This window comes from Lemur catta, chromosome 4 (assembly GCF_020740605.2).
Source record: "Lemur catta isolate mLemCat1 chromosome 4, mLemCat1.pri, whole genome shotgun sequence".
Taxonomy (NCBI): domain Eukaryota; kingdom Metazoa; phylum Chordata; class Mammalia; order Primates; family Lemuridae; genus Lemur; species Lemur catta.
Window position 1 is genome coordinate 56,095,755 of NC_059131.1, and position 24,098 is coordinate 56,119,852.

General features: G+C 33.4%; 1 protein-coding gene across 1 annotated transcript in view; it reads right to left on the reverse strand.

Moving 5' to 3' along the window:
• Window positions 1-24,098, reverse strand: part of EXOC6B (exocyst complex component 6B) — a 544,417-nt gene that overhangs the window by 280,887 nt on the left and 239,432 nt on the right. Inside the window, exon 8 of the mRNA XM_045549850.1 lies at window positions 10,572-10,640. Coding sequence (XP_045405806.1) covers window positions 10,572-10,640 — 69 coding nt within the window. The remainder of the gene's footprint in view (window positions 1-10,571; window positions 10,641-24,098) is intronic.

Genomic DNA, 24,098 nt, shown 5'->3' on the forward strand with positions numbered 1-24,098 from the left:
ACAATTATTAAACTAGGTATCCAGGATAGAACTCATCTTAGGCAAGCAAAAAAACCCTGAAAATTAAAAAATTTAAAAATAAATAAACATGGCAGTTATAACCAAAATAGGTTGTAGGGAAAAAAATGTGGAAATAGGAAAAGGAAGACAAATGTATAAGAGATCTGACTGGACATCTGAGATTTGAGAAAGTAAGTTATAAATGCCAAATCCAGAGATCTCAGTAATGGGAGAAATCTGGCATAATTTAGAAGACTGGTCATCAAGAGAAAGAGAGGAGTATGTTTCAGGAAAGAGAACTGCCTGTGCAAAGGCATCACTGTGAAAGCACAGGGTATATCTGGAGCATAGAATATGAGCAGGCAGGAGGAAAAGAGCAACTAGAAATGCAGTGAGAGAGTTAAGCCAAGGATAGAATATGGAAGACAATACAACACCATACAAAGAAATTTACTTTATACTGAGAGCAATGAGAAACTAAAGTGTTTAAGCACAGTCTTGATACGATTAAAATTGTATTTAGAAGGATTACTGGGTATTATACGGAAAATGAATTGTTTCTTGTTTACATTTTCAGAGCTTGAAAAGAAGTCATCATATTATTGTAGTGTATTATTAAAGTTGTTTATGTGAGGTATTATTATTAAAAAACAATTAAGCACACTTGAGAAGTTCAATCTTCCCAAAGTAATCATCTTGAAAAACAAATGCAAGCATGTCTAGAAATTTTAAAAAAACTCACTCCATTTTTTTTCCTCTTGTTTCATTCAAGGCCAAATGATACGTATGCCCATGGGTAATAAGGTCACCGGGTTAAAAGAGCAATATGACAATTATAAAAAGTTAGATTACAGCTACTACAAACCCCGGGCCCATTAGCCCATAATGCAGGAAAGTTATCACTATAAATGGCTTTTCCTGAGTCCTTATCTAAGCTGTGCACAAAGTATCTCACCCTCAGTTTTTTCACTATGATCTATGTAGTGTTTATGCCTATCTAACCTCACCAGGCACCAGTGGGTCAGTGAAACTAGGAGGCAGTGAGATATGGCAGGAGAGTGATGAGACAACCTGTTAAGCGTCAGAGATGGACTAGAAGTTACCAAATATTTTCAGAGTAAAACTTTCCACATTAAAAAAATATCTCTGAAGAAAATACTTAAAATATATTCTTATTGCTCAGAAGTACTCAAGATCACCATGGAAACAAACCAGAAAGCTTCCAGCTCTTTTCTAACAGTGTAAGTTGGCTCCTTCAAGGTGCAATTTGCATTTGTCTTAGATAGTGTGGAATACCATGTGAATATTTTGAGAGGGTAAATAAAGTCCATTTAAGATGAAAACAAAACAATAATTATAAAAAGGATCAAAAGATGAGGGTCTAAATACCAGCTCCTGAAATATTAAAATCACTTAAAGTTCTTAAAAATTTCAAGTATATAAGCATCAGAATTCTTCTCTAAAACCAATGATATCCCAAAATATTTAAAAATGGCACCTACACATTTCAAATTACTGTTCTCAGGAAAGTTTTTCCATTAAAAGCTCAATGTTCTTTTCTTATTTTCCAATGAAAATTTATATATTTCAAATAAACATGACAGATTAAAAAAAAAGTTCTCCTCACATCTTTTACAAAGTAGCTTTTCTTTAGATCCACTAAATTATAAATTTATTAAGAGAATAAAGTATCCTAATCATCTTTGTATCTTTCAGTGTATTAGGACATGCTGGCTTAAAGTTTAACATGTTTATTTTTTTTGTAGATTTGCTCATAATGTACTTGAATATACTATTAATAATATGAACTTTAAAAAGAGTTTCCACATTTGAAACAGCAGGTCTCCCCCCTTTCATTTTTTTAACACATCAGTTGATGAGACCAGTGTTCCCTAGAAATACAGCTCCAGAAACAACTTTCAGGAGATCTGGATCATCCAATGATATGTCTTTGGCAATGCTGGAATTTTATATTCACAATTTCCAATTTCTCATCACTGGTAAAATAAAGTATTATTTCCTTCTCTCTGTAATACCATCTTTGGAAATATCAAATACAAGCAAACTTATTCACCAACTCTAATCACCTAGAATTTTGCATATGGGTACTTCTCATTTATCTTAATTTCTGCATAGGAACAGTAAAGGACCCTACTTGTGCTTGTACCCAAACCAATTTAAATGTTAACTCCAAGGGTCTCTGAAAAATTAAAAGAGTTCAAATAATAGATTTTTACTATGGTTATGTAAAATAAATTCAAGTCAACCATTCTAATATTTAAAATAGAATCCAGATAGTTCTAAAACAAAAACCCAGGCTATAAGAAGTATGTCAATTTTAAGAAAAACTTTAAAAGCCAGTTACAGCTCCATTTGCTTATTAGCTTTCTCTGCCATATCAATGGTTGGTGAGAAGCACTGTCAAAAATGCTGTGAGACTGATGTGTATCTTTTTTTCATCTGCCAATCAATAATTTTAATATCAAGATAAAACAGAAATGTTTCTCTATTTTTTTAAAAAAGTATCTCATTATTTTAAACAAATCAAATCAACTATCAAAAATACACCCAATCCTTCAGATTTGCTTTAAATCTCTGTTCCAATTCTTATTGCTAAATTTATTTGGTTATTAAATAGCAACAGTGCCTTCTGATAAAAATGTAAGAATGAAAACCCTAAAATCTTCACTTTGGTGTCAACAAAGGAACTATTTCATGACATGATTCAGACTGAGGTAATCTCTACCTAATGAGGCAGTTTCCCCATATCTAAAGTCACTTATTTAATGTAGTCAAATTTGTAAAATACTACGAGACTGCAGAGCAAAGTGTTATATAAAATCCAAGATGATATTGTTATAAATGTATATAAACAAGAACCCTTCAACTACTACTATTCAAAGGGATCTTGAAGTCTAACATTGAGAATGTTAAAACTAATCATTTTTCTTTAATTGAAAACTCCAGTAGTGTTTTTGATTCTCCAATTATTTATTTCCCAAGTGCTTTAATAGTCAATTGCTACCAAACTTCTTTAAGTATTAATAATTTCATTAAGAAATTCCCTTTCCCTTAACATCTGAGAAACATGTCACTTCGAGCTACTTATGTCTGCTCCTTTTCCACTCTCCAAATCCTTGTTGTTATCTGTAGTTACATGATCATGGTTTTTGTAGCTTCTTTCAGCCTCCAGTGCAGACCATGCCAGTAGAAATCTTCAGATTAGAGTGGGAGAAACATGTTCCAGGAAGATTCCCGCCCACCCTACGTCATTCAACCCTCAGCCCCTATGATAGCCATGAAGGACTGTAAAGAGATTGTAGGTAAATTCTAGCTCTGCTGCTGATTCACTTTTCCTAATTATAGCCAGGTCCTTAAAAAGAGACATTACTAAAAGCAAATAAGAAAAATATTCTGAAATGTAACACAATTAATTATGATCTGGGACATCAATTACTAACAGTTCTCATTATTATTTCTAAATCTCTGCTCTGAATCCTTTTAAGTAGAAGAATTCAAGGGACAAAACTATTAGTTTAGCTGCTGAGGCTAACTTATTCCTAACAGAAAAACAGGTCATCGGCTTGCCATATATAAGGGCTGCTTAGGGAATAAAGATTTATGACACAGAAATAAGGTCATTTTGAAATATGCTTTTAAATTTAGATTTTGCCAAGACTTCCAAATCTAAGAAAAAGACAAGGTGGTAGGGAGTTTGCAGGAGGCTTATAAAAGGAGATACTCAATGGAATGAGAGTAAGCTATTCTGGGGCATTGGTCTATAGTCAATAGATACTTGAAACCTGACTCAGCCTGTACTTCCCTTCCCTGCAGATGAGGGATTCTCTCTGGGTCTATGGATAAGAGTGTGGGAGTTAGGGAAGCCTCTGAAATTCTAAGTCAAATATCACGCACATGTACATATGTGCATTTTGTCTGGTGAAAGGGTTCACAGCTTTCATCAAATTCTCAGAGGCCCCTTGCCTAAGAAAATTTAAGAGAAATACTGCACTTGCTGGAGCTTTTATAATAATGAATTCACTGTACAATGATATTCTGCATTCCCTTATCTCCCAGGTTATTGTACAGTCTCCTTTAGTGATTGGAGGATTATTAGATAAAAGTAAGGTTTTTATGATTCATGTATTACGGGGGGGGGGGGCGCTTACTAAAAAATCCATATGTTGCTATAATTGCTATCCCTGAACCCAAGATGTCAGAAATCTTTAAAATAGATTTTTTATTATAACAAACATGCACAAAAGTACATAAATCAAAGGTGTACATTTTGTCAATTCTATTTAAATCTATGAATTTAAACTGTTAATGAGAAGTGATATAGATAGCTGAAGAACAAGGTATCACAAGAAAGTAAGATCATAAATGAAACTCACAAACTAGGGGCATGGATGTATTTACAGGTTTGCCCCTCCAGTATCTTTTAATGACACCCAAGCAGCTTATTAAGGGGTGTAAATACAGCCTTCCAGTGACAGAAGGTTAAAGAGTAAACTTGGAGAAGACTCAGATATTCTAATGTAGAGAGCTTAAAGTACATGCAAACCTTTGTCCAAATTGATTTGGGTTTGAGGATTGGGGCCCATAAACATGGCAGACAACACTGAGTCAATAAAGTTTTTAAATACCTATAAGACAGATTAGTTTCTGTCTCCATTGGACACATAGTCCATCCATCATTTTAACTACCACTACACTATGTACAAGAACCTCAGATTATTATTATTGATCCTTTCCTCAACAGTAACATTTTTAGTTTATATTGTTTTTCCCCTTTTAAAAATATTTTTTCTTTAATGACTATAAAATGATGTCTTATGTCCTGCCTCTTCCGTACCCATACCTAAACTGTATGTGAAAATTTAACCTTATAAATTGTTTAAAATAATTCCATAAAATACACCTACCTTTGCCCTGCACATTTCCATTCCATTATTATATCAAGGACCAAGTCTCAATTAACCACTATCTGACCCTTGTTCACTTTCTTCCCTCCCCTCCCCCTGCTAAAGTTTGCCCTTCCTGCCAAAGTTCAGCACTTCCTAGAAAAGTCTCACTGCCTGTTTGATATTGTACTTCACTTTAGTCACCAAAGGAAGAATTTACAGGTGCTTGGCCCCATCTATAAGACCATGACCGAAATCTGACCTCCTGTTACAATACGTGAACTCCTGCCCTGCTGATAAGGCTGGCAGATATAAGTAGGATTTTTCAAATAATCCTTTGGGAATTTATAAGCAGCACAGCCATAAAAGGGGGGTGAATGGAAGGTCGGTTTCACTAAAAATAATAAATATTGCCATGTTTATTCAAAGTGTGCCTTGTTATCCTCCAGGCCAAAAGTTCAGATAAACACTATTGTAAATGACAAAATATTAGAACTTTTGTTACTTATGTTATGATCCTTCCGTTGGATACCAATAGAACTGTTTTCCCTCGTATAAGTCCTAGCCCTGATATTGTATAACACTGCCTGAGACTAGAATACTGGATTCATTTGCAGGTCTAAAGGTCAAAATCAAAAACATTTATTGAGTATTATATATTAATACTAAGTGCTAAGTGTTGGGGCTAAAAAAAAAAAAAAAAGATGAACATATATGAAACCTGCCCTAAAAGAGCTTACAATCTATTGAGGAAAAAGAACACATTTAGCATATGATGATATAATACAGTAAGCACTAATATAAATATGCACTGGATCCTATAATACTGTGAAGAAGTGGGTCCACTGAGCTCAACGTGGAACATAAGGAAAATATGCTGGAGGACACAAGTACAAGATAAGTTAGAATCAGTAAAATAAAAAGAAATGGAAGTAGTAATTCAGGCAGAAGGAAAGAATGAGAGGCATGGTACATTCAAAGAATTGGAAGTATTTTAGTGTCATCAAAGCAAGGTAGTAAGCGGCAGGTAATATGGATGGCAGATGATGTAAAACTTTTCATACTTCTATGTATTATATTTTCTCTTATATTTCTGTATTTTACAGGTGATAAATTAGAGAATTTTAAGCAGATAACATATGTCAGATTTGTATGTTAGATAGATTACTGTGACCATAGTGAGAATTGAGTTAAGACTTTAAGATATATGGTAGGGAGAACAACGAAGGAGAATGTTTTCAATAATTCTAATGAGATTCTGAACTGGGGCAATAATTTTAGGATAAGGAAGAAGAGATAGAGTAAAACTATAATTAAGAGATAACATTTGCAAGATTTGCAGATCTGGATGTGGTATTGAGAAAAAAAGCAAGAGTTTAGATTTCTGGCTGATGACTAGATAAGTGATATTGTTATTACCTGAGATCACTGGAACTTCAGATGGGAGGTGGCAAGAGATAATGAGTTCATTTTGAAACATACAGACATACAGCATTTGTACTGCCTGTACAATATCTGAAAGGTTAGGTTCAGTAGACAATTATATACACAAGTTTGAAGCTCAGAGGAAAGCAGACGAGTGAAGACATAACTTTGAAAATCATTAGAATTTCAAATCATGACAGTAGATTATATCATTCAAGAAAGGTAGGAGACAAGAGAAGTGGGACAAGGGTAGAACCCTGGGAACAATGAGGGACACTAAGAAGAAGCAAACCCTACAAAGATCAAAATAGGCAATAACTATCAAAAAGGCTGGTAGAGAAGAAGGAAAACATACTGTAAAAGAACATAAAGAGGTCAAGAGTTATAAAGCAAAAATGATCAACAAAATCAAAGTCAAAAGGTCCAGTAAGATACAGAGTTATTGTTTGGAAATAGAATCTTTAAAAAAAAAAAAAGACACAGATTCAGAGTAGTCATATAAACAGAAGATGAGAGAATGAAGAGTGAAGAAGTAGATAACGAGTATTAGAATGGAAAGGAATGAGAGAGCTATAGTTTATTTTCTCCACAGTCCCCATTTCTCTATTCCTAAATCCTCTTTTCTTAAGGCTTAACATTATATTAGAAAATAAGAAAATTATATTACAAACATTTATATTAAGTAATCTAGTTTTAAATATCTTTATAATTAACATTATGAGGACCTATCCTTTACCATACAGTAATACAAATTAGTGACTTGTGAACGGGGAAACAAAGAGAAGTGACAAATTACAGCCCCCAAAAAGCTATGAAAAGAGATAGCATTAGAAGTTATACATGCTCTGGCCCTTTCTTTAGCAAAGGAGTTATTTCAGTGTTTATTTAAAGTCCCTATAGGTCTGGAAGACCAATGTCTAAAAAATAAACATATATTCCCCCCAAAATAGAACTGAGTTTCTACTCATAATTATACCTTTTAAAACTAGGAAACACTGTGAATGGGGGAAGAGACCTCTTTCTGCCATATTAACAATGTCTTACAAATTGTTATAGAAAATTTATAAATATCAAATATTTTAACATTTCACAACACTACTGTGTAGAATTTATTTTTAAATGGGCAGTTTAAAGTCCTCCTGCCTTTCTAGAGCTTATCATTTCAAAATAATTACCAGTATGCCCTAGCTTCTACACAGTTTAGGACTATATAGTCATTGCACAATTAAGAATGTATACATTTTTAAAAACAGTAAAATCTGTATGTTGATGAAAGAGACTAGAACTCCTATCTACGTCTATACTTTATGCCATATACTTTTAGAAATACCAATACTTTGTCTAACCATCAGCATCAGAGATACAGAATGTTCACCAGATAACTGCCATTTATTAAATGCCAATTAAATGGCAGAGACTAAGTTCAGCACTATTTATTCAATATCTATAACTGCATTAAACAGGTAATTATTATCCCATTTATATATGCTAGCGTAACACCATACAGGAAAATTGCCTTCCATGAAACTTAGGAACCGACCCCCACCCACCCATAGCATGCATAGCAGGAGGTGAGCGGCAGGCAAGTGAGTGAGCTTCATCTGTATTTGCACCTGCTCCTGCTCCCTCATCTGTGGAAAAATTATCTTCCATGAAATCAGTCCCTGGTGCCAAAAAGTTTGGGCACCACTGCCCTACAATGTGCAACTAAATTATTTCAATATTCTTATAAAGAATATTCAGCACTCACTATTAGAATTTTCACATGAGAAAAATCTGTTATATTTTCATATCATAAAATCTTAATAAAGATTATAAAAACTAGCATACACATAGTGATGAGATATAGTGCTGTCATATTATAGTCATTCAAAGAATGTAACTTCTCCCCTGGTATATTGTAATTATTTTAAAGTATAAATCCTTAACTTTTTTTTATACATCCTTGCTTCTTCAAATCCATTTCATGAAGAAAATAAGTTCAATAAATATTTATTGAACAAGTAAACAAATAATAAGATTTGAGTCAGCACGTGTTCAAACAAACGTACTGGGCTGTTTAGTTACCACTTATTTATTTGTTCATTCAACTAATATTTACTGAGTACCTATTATATGCCAAGTACTGTTACTGGTACTGAGGATGTACCATTAAACAAAACAAACTACCCATTTGCATAAGCCTTACATTATCTGAAGGAAAAAATGCATTCGATTTTTCAATTATGAGGCTTACTATAAACTTTGGAACTGGATGTAAGTAAATATGATTCTTTTTCTATAGACAATTGGTTTAAATACAGTAACTGTGAACTCCCATATCCATAGATACTATTGAAAAGACTAAACAAAATCATGAAGCATGGAAGCCAGATGATAAGGGAGAAAGGAGGAAGTGTGTGGCAAAGGAGAAATGCATACTAATACAAAGTGAGTTCTACACAACTTTCAAGGGACAGATAACTCCTATCTTACATGTCATTTCATAAAATAGGCAAAAAAATGAAGAGATGTCTTCTTTTGAAAAGTTTCTGTTCATGTCCTCTGCCCACTTTTCAATAGGGTTGTTTGATTTTTTCTTGCTGATTTTCCTGAGTTCTAAATAGATTCTAGTTATTAGCCCTTTATCGGATGTGTAGCATGCAAATATTTTCTCCCATTCTGTAGGTTGTCTGTTTGCTCTCGTGATAGTTTCTTTCGCTGTGCAGAAGCTTTTTAATTTGATTGCTAAGTGCACATATAGGAATAACATTTATCGGGCGTCGGGCAGATGGGAGGGGGAGGGGGATAGGGTGTATATATACATAATGAGTGCGACAAGCAACGTCTGGGGGATGGAAACACTTGAAGCTCTGACTGGGGGGCAGGGGGAGGCCAAGAGCAATATATGTAACCTAAACATTTGTACTCCCATAATATGTAGAAATAAAAAAAATTTTTTAAATTAAAATGAGAAGAATAATCAAAAAAAAAAGGGAGATGTTCAACTCATTTTGATAAGGCCAAAATAACACTGACTTACAAGCCACATAAGGACAACACATACAAAAAAAGAAAATTATAGGCCTGTGTTAGTTATGACCACACATACAAATACGAACAATTTTTTTTAAAAGCAACAATAAAGAAGAGCTAAATTCCACAGGATGTTATAAAAGTAGTAATACAGGTCCATCAAATTCAGTTTATCTAAAGAATGCAAGTATGATTTAACATCTGAAAAAAAACCTATCAATGAAATTCACCATATTCATGAACTACAGGACAAAAACCATAGAATTATATTAATATATGTAGAAAAAATTCAATAAAATTCAACACTCATTCATGTTTTTTCAAAAACAGTTATCAAGAATCTAGGAATAACTAAAGAATATTTATCAAAAACCCTACTGTAAATATCAGTTAATGAAAAAACTTTGGATACATTCTCTGTAAGATTAGAAATTGGACAAGGATGCCCACTATCACTTTACTGAACAACAAAGTAATGATGATTCTAGCCAATACAATAAGACAATAAGAAGAACAATGAGATATATGGATAAGAAGAAAACGAACAAAAGTCAATATCTGCAGACAATATGACTGACTACACAGAAGACCTAATATGAACACAAAAACCACTATTATAACTAATAAAATAGTTGAGCAAGGTTGACAGATGTAAGATTCATCTTATGAAAATCTATAATGTTCCTTAATAACTAATTAGAAAATAGTAACTTTGTGTGTATCTGTGTGTCTTCATGTGGGTATACTGCCAAGATGGAGAAAGGAGGCATTTTTTTAGAATATAATTAATACCCACAATATTCCCCGCCCCCCAGAGAGGTTCCTTTTTCCATATGCTTTATATGACAAAAGGAATAATAGTCATCAGAAATTGAAAATTAGAACATTTTCACAAATACTATTTTAATGTGTAAATATGGGCCATTATTATTTAATAAGTACATTATTAAATTAAAAACAGAAATCTGAACATGAGTATTTCTAGTTATAAGGTACTAATTTGTTGACAACTGATAGAAATGTCACTAGCTATAGCATATTACATAATAGACATAAACAAAAGATTCAAGAAGCAAGAAAAATATACTACTTTTTATAAATAATGCTGCTTAAACAATAGTTTCTCATTCCCCACTCTTAAAAATACATAAAAACTACTAAAAATGAGAAAGCAGAGTTTTGAATTTAATATACATCTTTATTAGTCAGAACCAAATAAAGACTCACCAGGACAGAATATATGTGTAGACATCGATAAACAGGAGAGAAATCCACCAAATCTTGGGCCCCAGGTACCTGCAAATACAAGATTATCACAAAAAATTCAAAGAAAGCTATTAAGAGCAACTGCATTCACTTTTACTACTCAAGCATTTTGGTTTTTTAAAAGTTCTAGCTTCAAAGTTAGAGTTACAAAACAAACAAACAAAATAACATGTGCTCCAAAAGATCTAGTTCTGGTATTTTAGCCATGGGATTAATAAACTACAAAGATACACCACCAAGGCTGGGACAAAGCCCAGAAGCATGGATAGGCAAGAAGAGAAACAGGTGGCACTAATCCTGTATCTGCCTTTACAGGTACATCTTGGGCCATGGGACTCCAAAGGGAAAGTAAGAATGTGGGAATGTGACTTTGATGACTTGACTTTGCCTTCTAAGATACACGTTAGTTTACATAAAAAACTAAGTTTCAATAGTCAAACTCAAAACTTGGCACACAAGATGAATTAAATGGCTTGCCATCCAACTTCTGAAGGGCACAAGAATTAGCACACAATCAGAATACAGAAATATGCTGGGAAGAGAGGAGAGATTATGTGAAAAATAAGATAATGAATGGAAAAGCCAAACCCACAAGTAATCACAACAGATTATAACATGAATAATGCATGTCAATTAAACCTAGACATCAAAAGAGAAAGTAAAAGAAAAAATATCAGGTAAGAATTAAAGTCTAGTCTCAGCGCTAAAACTGATTTTCTATGTGACCTGACAATGAGTAAGTCACAATTTACTTTGGCCTCAATTTCCTCAATTAAAAAAGGAAACTATCAATTGACTTATAGGACTTAACAAGAATAAAAGGAGATAATGAAGGTAAATGTTGAACAAACAAAATTAAACAAAAGGAAAAAGGAAAAAAATACATAAAGAATTAAACCTCATTTCTTCTTTGGGGGCATAGCATCTTTACCAAGATGCTTTTCTTTAATGAAATCTACTTATTCTGCAATTCAAAAGCACAAGACCCACTTTCTTTTCCCTCTGAAACCATGATACCTCTATATTTATTGTTTCAAATTTATTGACTGTTCTGTTTATCTGCTCCACATTCGTAAGGGCAAAAATTAAATATATTTAAATACCTCATAGTGTTACATACTGTGTAAGCATGCACAACAAACTTTTAAGTGAATCTAAAGACTGATGGTAAGGTGCTCAAGATCCCACACCATGGCCCAAGGACAATTTCACTTGAAAAACAAAAAAGCCTTTAAAAGAGTTAATGAGCATTGCAAATTACTGAGAAAAGCATTTTATGGACAGATGGGCACTAAGCAGTTAAAAAAAAAAAGTAGGATTAAAAATCACATAAAAATTATAACTGTAACAGTACAAGTAGACATTCATTTTCATCTTAACACAAAAAGAGTCAACAAATAATCACTTTAGGAATTCTTATTTGAAATGACAACATTAAAACATCTTTATAGTCTCCCTTTTTTGATTGCAAAGTAGAGATTTGAAGGAAATTTATTTTATCTGGATAGAAAAACAGAACCAATTTCATCTTGCCAAACACCAGGAAACCAGAGCCTACAACTAAGCAAAATATAATCTCAAAAGAAGAAAATAGAAAAACATCAAAAAATTATATTCACCATAGGATTCAAATTAAAGTACATAAAAACTACACATGCATTTGAAAAAAAGACAAGAAAAAACAAGAAGAAAAGTTTGATCTGTATGAGAAATGAAATTTTTTTCTTTTATTTAGAATAAATAATTATAGTTATTTATTATAAATATATATTTACAAAAAGTTTAAAAAAATGTTCTTATCTAACATTGAATAGCAAATTCAATCGTAACTTTGTTTATGTGTGATTCTTCATACAGTGTATTTATTTTGTTTTACTTTGTCTCAGAGGCATGGCTTCACTGAAAAGGAAACTGCCTGTGGCCATTCCTCAAGCAGACCCTTGGCTCTTCTACATATCAGACCCATCCTTATAGAATGAACATCCACATTAAGGGGCGGTTTCCCTAGAAATCTGTGATGAATAAGCTAACAGGACCCCCTAACAAAGATATTTGGTTACTAATGGGCTAAGACAGGTTTATCTGGACAGACTATGAAAAATAGATATATTTAGAGAGGAGATAAAGGCCTTTTTCTGTCATCTCCAACAAATATGTACAACCAAACCTATTCTCCATGAGGCTGTCGTGACATGACATCATTAACTCAGCTTCAAACTGTTGCAAGTGCCCTGACCTGTTCAAAGTGCCCCGACCTGTAAGTATTGGCTCTACTATTTCTTTGCTCTGGAACCATCATCCAGTTAAGTCTTCCTAAGCACAAGACTGCCTGCTTTGAAAGCAGCACACAGAAATTTAGTGAAAAAAATAAGGGAGCAAAACAGGGCTTCAGTTCACAATCTTTACCTCTACCCCTAAAATAGCCCAATGTTTAGAAATCATTTTTCCTCTATGCTCCCCTCTGTGAGGAACACTAGGAATGAACACTGTGAGGAACCAAGAAGAGTGCTGTGAGGATAAAGGTATGTAAAGTATGCACTGACTCATGTTGCTTTGAGCTAGATGTGTTTTCTCTGCTTCCACTAATGAAAAAGAATCACTTACAACTACGGAAAGGCAAAAGGAGAAGAGCAACATACACTGGACGTGAAAGAATGCTACATGTTTAGAAGAATAAGAAATGAACTTTCAAAACTCTAAATAAATGGAGGTGAAGAAGAGTACCAGAACAAAAGGTAGATTTTCCTGACTCACAGAAATAGGTCTGGTTTAAGGTTCACATTTTGCTTTCCATTTAAAATGCTAACACTCTGTCAAAGTGGCCTTCATACTTCTTCCCCTCCTTTGCTCCTCCCTCCCCTCAAGTTGTAAAGAATGATTCAAGCAGGTTTAGGTTTCAGCTGGGGCAGAGGGAGGGGTCCAAGGACACTTTCCTAAGCTAACAATGACTGTCTCTAATGGTTTCTGTCTCCTAACAAAAGCCATGACTCCTTCTTTATCAGCTTCATCTAATTTTTCCTTTCCAAAGTAAATAACACAGCCCTTGCATTTTACACATGTCTAAATTTGACAAATCATTATCGACTGGGACTGTAACTGATAAGAGATAACTTTGTGGTAGGACGCTGTCATTTCCTCTCATAAGGGCTTTCTTTCTGAGATACAGAAACATGATTAGAACAGTTAAACATTTCCTCTGCCTGACAGTCAGGAACTTAAGACCTTAAGATATAATACCAGAGTCTGTATTTTTCTAGAAGTTCACATAGATCTATGAAAATACTATCAGTAGCCACAAACAGTATATTCAAGATTATCCTGCTTTTTTAACTAGTTATTTTCCTTAAAAATTCAAGGGAAATAATTTCATCACCAAGGACAGCAGCTACCTAATTCCCTGTATAGTTTCTTAATGGAACACATTAGTGCGTTTTGCCAGCTCAAACCTCTTTATTTTCAGGAGGATCAAATAGTAAGTAAGATTTAGATTCTATTAACTAAGATATCTGTGTCTCAGAGCATGTTATAATATTATATAAATTAGGGAAACTATGATTTATTTTTAAATAACAGATAATTAAAAAGCTATTAAAAGAATTTGGGGGTGATGACTGAACTTCAATAGCACAGAGGCAACTGCTACATTCTTCCATTCATGTACCCATTAGAGATCATGTATCCACTAGATACCAATACATATGGCTACTTTGTTTATTTCAATTTAATGATTCTTATATTTGTAAGATAAATATTAACAGCTTCACTCAAACCAATACTTCCTAATTTTTTTTGTGAAATATTTGTTGTTAAATAGCATTTATGCCCTATAAAATATACCAGCTATCACGTAAAGCCACTATATAGATGACCAAAAAGAGTCTGGAGAGAGAGGACTTACCAACTAAGAAATGTAAACCTATAAATAGGATAAATGAAATGTCCTCTGAAAAATAGGCTTATGAGTCTCTACAGACAGTATTTGCTAGAGAAGATACAAAGAGTCAGAATAGACATGGGAATATTAGATGGTCAGGAGGAAAAGAAATATGAACATTTCTAATTACAAATATTCCTATAACACATCAGGATCTGACTTTCATGATATCTTTTTCTTCTTCTCTAATACATTTTAGTTCAAGTAAAAGGAAGTATCAACAAATGGAAAGGTAGATGGTTAAGTTTTTCTCAAAAAAGCATAAGGAAAATGTTTTTTACATATTAAAGAAAAAAGGAGATTTTGATTTTTAAAAAATAATGCGATTAAAGTTTGAACAGATACATTCATTTACTATTTTTCTAAACCCTCCCCCAAAAGAAGTAGTCAGAGTAGTCTGTCTTAAAAGACTCATTAGTGAAGGAAGGCAGGGAAAAAAAATTATCCTTAGGAATGATAAATTTACCCATTTTACTGCTGGGTAAACACATCATTAGAAAAGAGGACTAGAGTAAAATAAAAGTTTGCTTGCCTCCCTCCATTCAAGAAGAGTAGCAAATGTACTATGAGAGTTACTTATGCTGCTGATAAAGATAGTACGTGAAAACAAGTGGATTAGTGTGTTCTAGCCCTATTGTTCACACATCTGTACCAGAAGATACAGACATACACACACACACTGTCTCTCATACACACATGCCCACATGCACACACCATTTATTTTTCTCTTAAGTCTTTCAAAGTACATGCATTATCCAAAAAGAGTATGAAAGGAGTTTGCAAAGAATTTAGATATGTTTCTCACTAATCATCTGAGCCATTCTCCACCTTGAAACTATTTTTGATTCCCACTTTACACAAGGTCATTTCTTGGTATTGGTAAATGAATGAGGGGACTTGGTACCCATTTCTGAGCATTACTTGGCTCTCAAGTCATTAAAATATATGAGGTATTTTTCTGCAAGGAGCAAACAACAAATGATTAGCTGAAGGGGCACTGCCTTTGCATTCAGAAGTTCAATTGCAACTACCCATCTTACGTCTAGAAGCCAGGAAATACAATTTTCACTAATGTGCTTTTTGAACTACTTTGTTTCCAAATATTCAGAGAAAAGAAGGGTAGAATTTATTTGGACATAAGCTTTTATGGAGCTAGACTAAACACCACAGACACACCAACAAACTGGAAGGCCTACGATTCTACATGACTAGAATTAGCAAAAATATAAAGAATTTTTTAAGCCCCTGAGCATATAAGAATACCCTGGCAAGAGCTCTGTCTTAAAAAATAAGGAATATTGCTGTGGAGCTTCTCACAAATAATTAGGATCCTTTCTGAGAAATTTCTAAAGAGATTACCACTTAATTATTCAAGTGTTTACCCTAAGCTGAAGAAAATCAGGAAAAACCACCATTTCTCCTTACTGAGGCACTATAAAAAACCTGTGGCCAAAATCAGAGGATAGTCTCTCAAGAATTCTCTGTTTAAAGCTGAATGCTGTTGAAATTAAAAATTCAACTGGTCTTTATTTATCAAGGGTCCACTATATGCTAAACTATTAGGCAAAAAAGGTAATTTAGCACTAAATTTGGTAAAAAAAAAAAATACAAAAGGTTTAAGAAAAGGAAAAATTAAGGTGAACAAAAGTAGGTTAAACAAAAGTTACAATATTATAGGTAAAGAACTAACATCCCTAATAGATAAAGAACTTGGAAAAACTGAAGGAAAAAACCCAAATCATTAGAAAAAAGGGCACAAGATATAAGCAGTTTACCAAAAAGGAAAAAAAAAGATATACAAATGGCCCTCAAACTTTTAAGATACTCAACTTTACCCATAGTAATAGGAATGCAAATGCAAGTTAAAACTACACAGAGATATCACTTCTCATCTATGAGACTGGCAAAAATTCAAAAGCTTACAAAAAAATACTCTCTTAAAGAAGCTGTAAGGAAATTGGCACCTCATACGTTGCTGAGGTGGGCTGTGGGGTATATAGAAAATAGTGCAACCTCTGTGGAGGAGAATTTGACATTATCTAACAAAACTATAAAGCTATTTACTCCTTGACTAACAATCCTGCTTCTAGGAACCTACCCTGAGAACACAGCTCTGATTATATGAAAAAACAATTCTTAGTTTTTGATTTTTTTTTAAGTTTTGAGGTATTTTACATATGGTAAAACTAACCCTTTCTAGTGAATGATTCTGTAAGTTCTGACAAATGCATATAGTCCTGTACTATCATAACCATGATAAAAAGAAACAGTTCTACCACCCAAAAAAATTCCCTCATGCCCCTCTGTAGTCAAATTGTTACCTGAAGTCTAGCCCTTGGCAAACACTGATCTATTTTCTGTCCCTAGAGTTTTCCCTTTTTAGGAGTGTTGTATAAACAGACTCATATAGTATGCAGCCTTTTGAATCTGGCTTCTTTCATTTAGAATAATGCATTTCAGATTCGTCTGTGTTTTTGTTCATGTATCTATAGTTCATTCCTTTTTATTTCAGAGTGATACTCCGATTATGGAGATACCATAGTTCACTTATCCCTTCATCCATTGAAGGACATTTAGGTAGGGTATTTCTAATTTTGGCAATGTATGAACAAAGCTGCTATAAATATTCAGGTGCAGGTTTCTGAGTGAACATACTGGCTAAATACCTAGGAGTGGGATTGCTAGGTCATATATGGTAGGTGTACATTCAACTTTATAATAAACCTTCAATCTTTTTTCCAAAATGACTGTACCATTTCACATTTTTACACCAATATGTGAGTTTCACTTGCTCTACATCCTTGCCAGTACTTGGTATTGTCAGTATTTTTTTTTAATTTTAGCTATTCTAATGGCTATACAAGTGAAACACTGCTTTTTAATAGAAAAATATTGGAAATTATTAAGTGCCCATATATAGATTAGCTGAATAAACTATGATATAGCCAAACAATGAAATACTATTTATCAGTAAAAACAGAATGAGAAAGATTTTTATGAACTGATATGGAGTAATTTGCAGTATATATTTTCCAGTAAAAAAAGAAAGCACAGAAATATATACATATTATGCTATTAATAAGCATATTGTTTAAGGTATAATGAAGGGTATACAAACTAACAATACTTTTTACTTACAAAAGCCAGGTAGGAGAAGTATGGAAAGAATAAGGATGAGAGTGGGATTTCACTGACTACATCTTCTTATATAATTTTACCTTTTGAACCATGTTCATAGTTTACATAGTCAAAAAATTAATAAGATAGCAGAACTCTGAAAAATAATACAAAAATGAACAAATGAACTAATTGTATATCAATTTGGTAACAATCACACAGAAGAAAAAAATTAGCCAAGAAATGTTTTAACACAGTACTCTAAACTATGTAGACCTAGTGGGATGCATTGTAGGATTAAAAGAATTGCAAATAAAATATTGAACTTAATAAGTTTACTGCTTTTAGTTACATTTGCATAGTAATTCTAAAAGTACTTTGTGTGTATTATATAGACAAATGAGTAAATATATTGGTACTCTGGAAACCAGAATCCTCAGAGATACAAACATAGAATGAGAGAAGAGAAAGATCTGTTACATTAGATTGGAATTATAAATATTAGCTTTAACTCATGATTTATAAAAAAGTCTACACATTAGTGTAGCAGGTGCATTTCTTAGCTCTGCCCATGAAAGGAGCATAACTAATGCTCACATCTCCTTTTCTAAGTATCATTTTTCAGTAAAAGGAATGAGAGTTCTTTGAAGAAATGCCTGATGTAGGGGCTGGGGCAGAACCTGGGATTTCCTGTGCCAGAAAGAAAATGCTTAAAAACTGGATGGATATGGAAAAGTCCTTCACTGGCAAAATTTGGAACAACTGAAGATCTAAATGAAAGAATGGAATATAACCCACCGTATATAAAACAAGAAACCATGTGCCCTTGCTTACACTTAAAACAAGAAAGGGGAGAAAAGAAAAGTTCTTTATAAAAGAATGCCAACTAATAAATGTGAAAGAAATGATAAAAATAGAAAATCACCATTTACAACCACCATGGTAACACATGATCGAGGAAAGAATCATCAATGAATTCTAAAACCACTGGGTGACAAACTACTATTAATAATATCAGGAAATAAGATACTCACATGGTCTTAAAGTATCACTCCATGGATCACTTAGTAATTACAAAAGGGGAAAGGTACCTTTATGGTGAAGAAATCTAGTGGATACCTCCTTAACCAACTGTGTACCTCCTGATGTGATGCAATGAAAGAAGCATAATATTATGTTCGTAATATTCGTCCCAAAAAACGATTACCCTGAATCTAGTCATGAGGATATAACCAGATGTACCTAAATAGAAGGATATTAAGGGAGACTAAACAGACATTAAAATTAAACGTAATGTGTGATACTTGTCTGAATATGTCTACAGGAAAAAAATGAAAGAAAAAATCTGCTATAAAGAACATTTTGGGGACCACTGCGTAAATTTGTATATGGGATGTATATTAAGTGATAGTATTATAGCAATGTTAAGGTTCCTGAGTGTGATCATCGTACTATGGTTATGTAGAAGAGTGTCATTCTCAGGAAACATACATTGTGATATTTACAGCTCAAAAATAATGAAGTATGTCACTTTCTTTCAAATGGCTCAATTTTGAGAGGAAAAGAAAAAATACACACATACACCTGATTCTTTCAAAATTAAATTTTTGATAGAGACAGAGAAGAAGTGTCAAGTTTTAAAGTTTTAATGAGTGGAATATTTAAGTGAAGAGCATATAGATACCATATGTGTAACTTTTCTGAAGATTTAAAATTCTTTAAAAGTAAAAGAAGTTTTTAAAAAAGATGGTGTTGCAGAAGAGGTGGAATTGAGTTGGTCCTTCAGAGAAAAGTATAATAGAGTATTTTAGACAAGGGAGGGGGAGGAGTACCTTCCATTGTTGGGGTTATTAGCAACTTAGTACAGGGGTAAAGAGGATTGAATAATCAAAGAGAATATAAAGGAGAAATTCCAGAAGACCTGAAAAGATAGAAGTTTATAATAGAGGCAAACAATTTCAAAACAACAGGGCATTTATACTATGAGCACAATGAAAAAACTTAAAAAGACCTTAAATCAATGTGAGCCATAATATATCTTTACCAATGGATAGACCTAAAAGATCAAGAATGGGAGTAAGAAAACCAAAACAGCATGTCTAACACATGCCATGATGTTTTCATTCAACTTCGTATAGATACCTACTTTTCTTTTGACTGTATTTGTCCTTATTAGACCAGCTTTCATTAAGAACAGAAGTGAAAAACTAGAAGCCTACAGGGCCAAAGGGTATTGGGAATAAGTAAAGTAGGCTGGCATTTTAAATTGTATTTCCTTATTAGACATACTTTGTATATGAAATATCAATGACTATTCACTTTTACAAAGGACTATGTACTCATCATTTTTTTCAAATATTTATGGCCCTGGCAGTCTGTCTTTCATTTAGTATTTCTTGATATACACCTAATATAAGTAATATTATATTTCTCTCAACAACAGCATACATGTAATGATAAATAACAATGGCCAATGTGCAGATACATCAGGAATTGTGGCTGACAGAAAAAACCATATCCCTGATGACACCCTTACTACTCGGGGCCTATTTATTAATACCATGCTTAGAAAGAAACAAAGTTGGAAATCCAGATTTTTATGTGAATTCAATTGACTTTTAAGAGTTGACAACTAATTTAAAAAATCTTAAGTACTGTTCAGGCTAACAACCAGTTTGCAAGCTGTTTCTGGTTCATGAGCTGCCACTCTACAACCTCTGGTTTTAACTGCAAACCTCTAATGGCATCTTTTATTTCACATTAACTTACTGAGGAATGACCCTTACTTTCTATTACTTTCCTGTCAATAGAAAGTTTTACAAGAAACATTTTGAAATTTGGGTCAAATATCATAAGAACCACAATTTTTATAAGCAATTTCACACAAATTATTGTCTCTATTTTATAGGTGAGAAAAGGGATGATTAGAGAATTATATGGTTTGCCCTAATAGCACAAGACTAATAGAACTTGTGCCTTCAAAATACAAATCTTATTTGTACACTTTCCAATCACCCTGTGAATTGTGTCCCCTCCAAAATTAATACAGTGAATCCCTAAGTCCAATTGTGGCTGTACTTGGAGATAGGGCCTTTAAAGAGGTAATTAAGGTTAAATGAGGTCCTAGGGTAGGTTCTTAATCCAATAGGATTGGTGTCTTTATAAAAAAGAGGAAGAGACACTTCATAAAAAGAAGAAAGGACAACAGGCATGTGTGAGCAAAGAGAAAAGGCCATGTGAAGACACAACTAGAAGGAAGATATCTGGCAAACAAAGGAAAGAAGCCTTAGAAAAAGCCAACCCTGCCAGAACATTGATCTTGGACTTCCAGCCTCCAAAGTTGTGAGCAAATAAATTTTTGTTGTTTAAGCCACCCAATCTGTAGTATTTTGTTATGGCTGTCCTAGCAAATTAATATTAATACATCCTGTTACTTCAAAATTAGTACAGTACCATAATCATCAAGATATCCCAGAAGGCTTTCTATTAGATAGTATTTGTATTTAAATTAGCAATTCCCTCTTGTTTTAATTCCATATTTTAAAAGAGGCACCAAAATCTGGAGAGCTAAACCTGGTCAACAAATATTAATTTGATCCATACTCTGTGACGGGTGGTATGGATGACATGGTTGTCCCCCTTCTCACAAATAATATATCATATTGAGGGCTTCTTTGTATTTTATCTTCAAATATTTCAAAACTGATATTCCTGATGAATCTAGACCTATAAATTTATTTTCAATAAAATGTTTGCTATTTCTAAAAAAAATATTTTAAGTCCTATCTAGACATTTAGAGAAGAACATTAACATCTGTATATATCACAGGGTGATAGAGAGATTAAACGCAAATTGCCTTACATGTTTTGACGGAAAATCAATTGAATTAAGTTGATCAAAAATGGCAAAATACTGGTAGTTTTATATAGTTCAACTTTCATGTATGATTAGTTAAAAAAAACTTATTTTAATTATGACCCTTTTATTAGCTTAGCCAAAAATAACATAAAAATAAAGAGAGAATTTTACTAGGAAATACTTTTCTTTGCAACAATCCTCAAAAGCTTTGGGGGATTTGGGGGTTGAGGGATAGAATAAAAAAAAGAGAAAGAGACTGACTCCTTCAGTTCATTCAATATGGTGAGGTAGTTTTTTATCCAAGATGACAATTTACTGAGACTTCATCTTCAGTTCCCCAGGCTCTTAAGTTTTTCCCATCTCTAGTACAAACTTTATTTTGGTTTAATAATATATTAACAATCTGCTTACTATGTGAAAAGCTCTGTGCTAGGTGTTTGGGTTTTGCTACCCACCTCATCCCATGATCTCCTCTTAAGTGTCATTAAGCTAAAGATATAGTAAATACAGTAAATAGCCTAAAAGTGTCATTCATCTCAAAGAATATATTAAATATATTTTCATTAAAAGCACAAGAAAGGGTAAAAAGTTTTTACTTCAAAGAATAAGTACCTAAACTTGTTAAATTAGAATTACAAAATTTCATGTCAAAATGCTGGTAATGAATCATAAAGAACAAATTTTAGAAAGCAAAATATAACTTTCTCTTCAAGTACTGATTTATTGCCTGAAAAGTTTTAAACCATATTAATGGAAAATCAATAGGAGACTCAACTAATCATGGGTTTGTTTTATTTACATACTAAAAAAGCTTCCTCATGGTCCTCTATAGTCTTGTAGCTCAAAATGTGCTCCAGGGACCAGAAGCACCATCCTCACCCGGGACGTTATTAAAAATGCAGACTCTCAGACTCATCCCCAACCTGCAGAATCACAATCTGCATTTTAATATGATTCCCAGGTGATTTCTACGCACAATAAAGTTCAAGAAGCATTGCTTTACAACATGGTACTTAAGTTGGGTCCTAGGAGTAAAATGAATTTCGTGAACCTCTTGAAATTTCATGTAGAACTGTTTTTGAATGAATATATGTACATTTTACTGGGAAATCACTCCATATATTTTTACCAAACTCTCAAAGTAATATATCACCCCAAATAGATTAAGAACCACTGCCCTATAGGATTCTATGCCACAATTACCATGCTCACAGATGAAAAGTCACAATATTCCAAAAACTATGCTGTTCTCAATGAGGTCTATTGAAGAATGACAAGAATGAAGGTCAGAACGTCACAGTGGGTCATGAAAGACCTTATCTGAAGAATTTATTCACACCATGCAAGAACTATGCCAAGAAACCCGTTTGGAAACATCTAAATAAATAATTCTCTACATGAGGTTTGAGATTAAGAATGTGCACTTGAAGAAGATTCAAACTGAGAAGTAAATAAATATAAGGTAGGATTTTTTTTAAGATAGGATGCCATTAGATGACAGTGAAGTGCTGAATTCTTGTTGTAAGAGCTCAATCAGCAAATATTTAATATGAATTCTGTTTGAGTTAGGATATGAAACCATTTTAAAATATTAACTTTCAAGTAAATTCTTATTGTACTATCTTTATGAGGAACCACTCCCCCAGCATATTTTACTAGTCTCACTTTCTCCATCTTCTATGGACCTCATAGAACAAAGCAAGAAGAAACATGACATAAAAATTAAAAGGAACTTATCCAGGATCTTCAGTGAGCTAACGATAAAGAATGATTTCTATCCAGTAGGTTCTCAATGATATATAAGAACTAAGTATACATTTTATTATTTATTTTATTTATTTATTTATTTATTTATTTATTTTTTGAGACAGAGTCTCACTCTGTTGCCCGGGCTAGAGTGCCGTGGCATCAGCCTAGCTCACAGCAACCTCAAACTCCTGAGCTCGAGCAATCCTCCTGCCTCAGCCTCCCGAGTAGCTGGGACTACAGGCATGTACCACCATGCCCGGCTAATTTTTTCTATACATATATATATATACATATATATATATGTTTTTAGCTGTCTGTATAACTTCTTTTCTATTTTTAATAGAGACGGGGTCTCGCTCTTTCTCAGGCTGGTCTCGAACTCCTGAGCTCAAACAATCCGCCCGCCTCGGCCTCCCAGAGTGCTAGGATTACAGGCGTGAGCCACCGCACCCGGCCTATATTTTATTTTTTATCTTATCATCTCTTCAGGTTATCCAAGGGCAGAGACTATGTGTAACTTCTGTTTCCATAAGCCATAGTGCCTCATAGAATTGCATTTTCTTGATGAGTACCCAAAATGTACATTAAAGGAATTAGCTAGTCTTTCTTGAGAAAGACTTTATTACACTACTGCTGCGACTAGTCATCTGTGATGAGCCTAATCCCTGACAGTCTGATCTCCATGATGGATCCATACCCTAACACACCCGTCATTCCAGGCTAGAAGAGAGAATGTTAGAAAATATTCAAGAGGAAACAGTCCTCTCTTCTTTCTGTCTCCATAGGTTATCATGCAAATAGTTGGTTCTTTTGTCTGAAGTGGCCCATT